Genomic DNA, 4,763 nt, shown 5'->3' with positions numbered 1-4,763 from the left:
AGGTTAACAGACTGAGGAGAGACATGTAAGATAACAAAATTAAGAAAAACAATCAGAGTGTAGGCAGTACAGACTCCAACAACTCATTAACTCCTTGTGGCTTCCAAGCTCCATGGCTCATGGTGCACCATTATTTTTTTTGAAAATCATTATAGCGGCATGAAAATCACCAAAACATTCATCGACATGTTATTTTAATTGGTAAATTATGTGTGCCAACTGTGTAAAAATTACGAGTTTGTGTGTAATATTGAAAATTGAAATTGCTTTTTTGAGCTCGCTTCCTGTGTTTGTCAGGATTAGTGGTTAAAGGCTTTCCAATCTACAGAAATGAATTATTTGGCCATTTTTTGCCATCTGGATATTTTTTTTAAAACAAACATCGGGAGCCCTGGATCCCAGGATCCAAAAGTCTACACTAGCACAGACTCATGGTATCCTGGTGACTTGGTAATTTGCATAGGAAAATCTTCAGCAAGTGGGCGAAACCACACATTGGGGATGAAACACTTAGTTTTGACGGTCAAGCGGTTAATTTTTTTTCCGCCGATAAATGGTATTTTTATTGACTTATAATGTCGCATCCAGAGGATTCAAGCAAAACGAGGCGAGATGGCTTAGTAGTTTGAGGACCTATTTTGATATTAATGTATGAAGATCCACAAAAATTTCTGGAGCACATCATTTGTTTCTGTTCTGACATACTGTACTATCTACTGAAAAAAAATGTATTGCTTGTAGAAAATTCTCGAGTTAGTTCAGTCACTTGCCTTCGTACGGTAATTCATTTGAAAAGACTTGTGTCCTTGAGTAATGACCATCCTGTATCACAAGAGATAATTTTCTTAATTAATGCAATGATGCTAGTGCAAAAGAAACCCAATAACTGTAGGATGCACATCCTGCATCACAAGAAATAGATCCACTCACCATGGATCTGTTGGATGCACATCTATTGTCGACACCGACTTTACTTTGGATACGATCTATTCGCGAACAAGGAATAGGGATGGTCAGACACATTTCAGAATTGGGCGTAGGTTCATACAAATGAAAACCGGGCAAAGGTTGGACTCACTTTGGAGGCTACAAAAACTATGGCCAGCTCCACGCTATGCACGTTTCGGCCTGTCTCTGTTTTGAACATGTAATCTGTGACATCTGTGGCCAGCAAACCATTCTCCACTAAGGTGCTCTTCACGGTGACCACCTCGTTGGGAATAAGGCTTTTGTATTTTTCTGGAAAACAAAATGATATGAGAACATCCAGCGTCGACTGTGGTGACAGAACTCCTTTGGTCGGCAATATGGTGCACTTCATTGTATTGTTATTCAAACATATACTGAAAGCCACTGTATAATCAGTAATGTTGCATATCTTCAGTGTGCCTGACACGATTTGCACAACGGGGAAGCGCAACTCGAGAGGATCGACCTTGATCAGTTCACTTGGGACAGTAGATGAGCTTATCTACAACAAATTGAGAAGTGGACACAATTAATAGTGGCTGGATAGACAAGCAATCGAAGAATTTCATCGTAGTTTCCACATGTTCACGTCATTAATTATAAAAATGGAAATCTGACAATTAACACAGCATTTATTTGTACCAGCTTTCAAGGCATGACAAAATGGAACTCTGAACACTAAATCAAGGGCATAGCAAACTGATAACATTGACCATTTTATCTTTGCATGCTACGCTCCGCCTTTCCCTCTTTGCTTCTTCTTTTTCTTTTTCCGAGCCCCACGACCCCAACATCTCGTAGATCATGCGTACAGTTGGATCGGATTGTTTAAGGCTTGCATGTTGGAGCACCATGTGTTAGGTAATCTTATGCTAGTCATAGCAAGAGTTAGTCTTGTAGCATCAGATAGTAGTATGTGTCCGGGTAGGACACCAGTGATCAACGTAGCCGGTGATTGATTAGGAGTTTCCTAGCATTAGCAGTCTATGTTAGAGTCGGTCTTGCATGCCAATATGTAGCAGGTTGTGTTCGGTTCAGGATCTGTATGTGTTGCGTGTTCGTGTAGGTTTAGGCTTTGTTTAAGGTCTGCTGTGTTGGTTGTATATCTATACAAAACCAGGCCGTGATGTTTCGGTGAGTTTTGCATCAGGTCGTGCCTAAGAAAACGAGAAAAATAAAGAGGGAAAAGCAAGGCATTATAGGTGCCTTTAGCAAAAGTTTTTGTGTGCTTGTGTTCATCGTGTGATTTGATGTGATCGACCCTCAGGGCGAATCCCAAAAGTTGGTATAGGAGCTAGGTCAATTTGAAGCCGCGCTTGCCCCGGGGTCGCGACCTGACTAGCGCCTCAGGGCGCGGGCCATGAAGTCGCTGGGTGGTGCAGCGACGAGGAGGATCAGGCGATTGTCGTTCGGCAGAGCGACAAGGAGTGAGACGGCGGACTGTCGTCGGCAAGGAGGTGGAAATTGATCATTGATGGGAGTAGTGGTGCCGAGGAGCGGTGCCGGAAAGTCGTCAAGATCATCATCCGAGAAGAATCAGTTGTGTCAAGGAGTTATGTGAGTTAGCACGTCTCGGTTGTCGTTGTGTTAGTGGGTCGTCGTCGTCATGTCCAAGTGCTTGCCTCTGTAAGGATCGGTTGAAGATGAAGCGTGTCACGGTCGATGGGCTGTCCGGTGTGGTGTAGCACCGAGGGCGAAGATGTGAAGTCGAGATCAAGCTCAAGCGTATAGTGGGACGAGGACCATTGAAGGGGAGCCTCTTCAAGGGGGATCTGTCTCTACATGAGGCTATGGGTGGATGGTGTAGTCCACAAGTTAGTCGGCGTGTATTGCGCTAGGTGTGGACGATATAGTCTGCATGACAACATGACTCGGAGTCTGGATCAAATGTTGAGATGGATCGTCAAGTCGTGGATCTACAACGAGGCAAGTTCAGAATAAGTATGAGGAGATGACAAGTCAAGATTAGGGGAAGATTATTAGGTAATCTTAGCCTAGTCATAGCAAGAGTCAAGATTAGGGGAAGATTATTAGGCAATCTTAGCCTAGTCATAGCAAGAGTTAGTCTTGTAGCATCTGATAGTAGTATGTGTCCGGGCAGGACACCGGTGATCAACGTAGCCGGTGATTAATTAGGAGTTTTAGGAGTCCATGTTAGAGTCGGTCTTGCATGCCAACATGTAGCAGGTTGTGTTCCGTTCAGGATCTGTACGTGTGGTGTGTTTGTGTAGGTTTAGGCTTTGTCTGGCTGCGTTGGTTGTGTATATATACACAACCAGGCCGTGATGTTTCGGTGAGTTTTGTATTAGGTCGTGCTAAAAAAAGAGAAAAATAAAGAGGGAAAAGTAAGGCACAACAGGTGCCTTTGGCAAAAGTTTTTGTGTGTGTTCTCATCGTGTGATTTGATGTGATGGATCATCAGTGCGAATCCCAACAACATGCTGTTCGCGGTACCACCACTGCTCCACATAAGGCATGAGCTATGGAGCCACTAGCAACCTACTGCCTCACACAGGGCCGGCCCTGAGGGGGGGCAGGGGGGGCGCGACCGCCCCGGGCCCCCATGGTCAAGGGGCCCCTCCCATGGCATGCACGTAGCCCATGGGCCCTTGCCCAGCGAGGCAGGCCAGGGTCGCAGATGCATCTTAATTTCCTTCGATCTCGCATGCAAATCACGAACGCAGATGCAGCTTTCCTTTTTCTGTCGTAGCTATTCCCCAACTAGTACGTCGTCATGTACCGATGTACTCCGTGTCTGCATTCTCCTTCCAAATTGAGATCGTATTCCTGTTTCTCTCTCCGGCAGCTATCGCTGAATCCATGGGTTGCTCAGGCCGAGGCGATGCAAACAAATCTGGGCAAAAGGCCAATTATGGGAGGACGCCAAGGCGATGCCGGGCAAAACAAATCTGGGCCCTGATCGCTGGAAGCCAATGCACATAGTCGAGCGCCTCCCGCCATGGCCAGGCACTAGTCCACTTTGCGTGATCTTCGAGCGGCCGTCGTCCGATCACCGGCGCTGATTGAACCCATTTTAGGTACATCATATAACGTTTCTCACTTATATGGCTAACTATTTTACTTTGGCATACACGATGCATATCTAGCCTCACTGAACCTATAAATTATTCTTTTCTGGTTTATCTAAGTATCTATTTGTACCGTTCAATATTTGTGTATATTAATTAGAATCCAAATACAACGTGACGGCAGCTCTAAATGACACTGCAAAGTTCTTCCGTTTGAATTTATTAGCCCCCCTTGAATGTTGAGCCTGAAGTAGATTAGAAATTTTACTCACAAAAATATGAGTCATATGCCAAACAACTATCATTGGGTTAGTGTTTTAAGAATGTTTCCAATGATCTATATTTTATCATATACAACACATATTTTGTTAGTCAAAAGTAGGCTTAAAACCCGAAGAGGACTAATAAATCCGGACAAAGGAAATCCGAGCACACAGTGTGGGAATTATGACAACTCGTCATGGGCCAACACTTGTGGATCTCACAAGAGGATCACGCTCACCAAACGTCATAGTTCAAGTTGTGGCGATAAGTATACAGACGAAAGTGAGCTTGTTATAAATCTCGTACCAGTTACCATTGCTATAATTTATCTATTATATTATATAAGGGGCCCCGAGTTTTAGTTTCGCCCCGGGCCCCCGAAATCTCAAGACCGGCCCTGGCCTCACACATGGCAAGTAGGAAAATAGCAGCAAAACCATTGTCTCAAAAACTACAACCCAATGCGGTAATAGCCTCCGCTGGCCTACTCTTTCTTGCTTT

At 44.4% G+C, this 4,763-nt stretch overlaps 1 protein-coding gene across 2 annotated transcripts in view; it reads right to left on the bottom strand.

Moving 5' to 3' along the window:
• Positions 1-4,763, bottom strand: part of LOC119288188 — a 95,122-nt gene that overhangs the window by 5,497 nt on the left and 84,862 nt on the right. The window contains exons 35-37 of one of the 2 annotated variants that reach the window (XM_037567813.1): positions 1,079-1,471; positions 931-986; positions 771-822 (exon numbers count right to left, since the gene is read on the bottom strand). The exons of the other annotated variant lie outside the window; for it this stretch is intronic. Of the exons in view, the coding sequence (XP_037423710.1) occupies positions 771-822; positions 931-986; positions 1,079-1,471 (501 nt within the window). The remainder of the gene's footprint in view (positions 1-770; positions 823-930; positions 987-1,078; positions 1,472-4,763) is intronic. 2 annotated transcript variants of the gene reach the window in all.

The sequence above is a fragment of the Triticum dicoccoides genome, chromosome 4A (genome assembly GCF_002162155.2).
Source record: "Triticum dicoccoides isolate Atlit2015 ecotype Zavitan chromosome 4A, WEW_v2.0, whole genome shotgun sequence".
NCBI classification, from domain to species: Eukaryota; Viridiplantae; Streptophyta; class Magnoliopsida; order Poales; family Poaceae; genus Triticum; species Triticum dicoccoides.
This window is presented reverse-complemented; position numbering and strand designations above follow the sequence as displayed.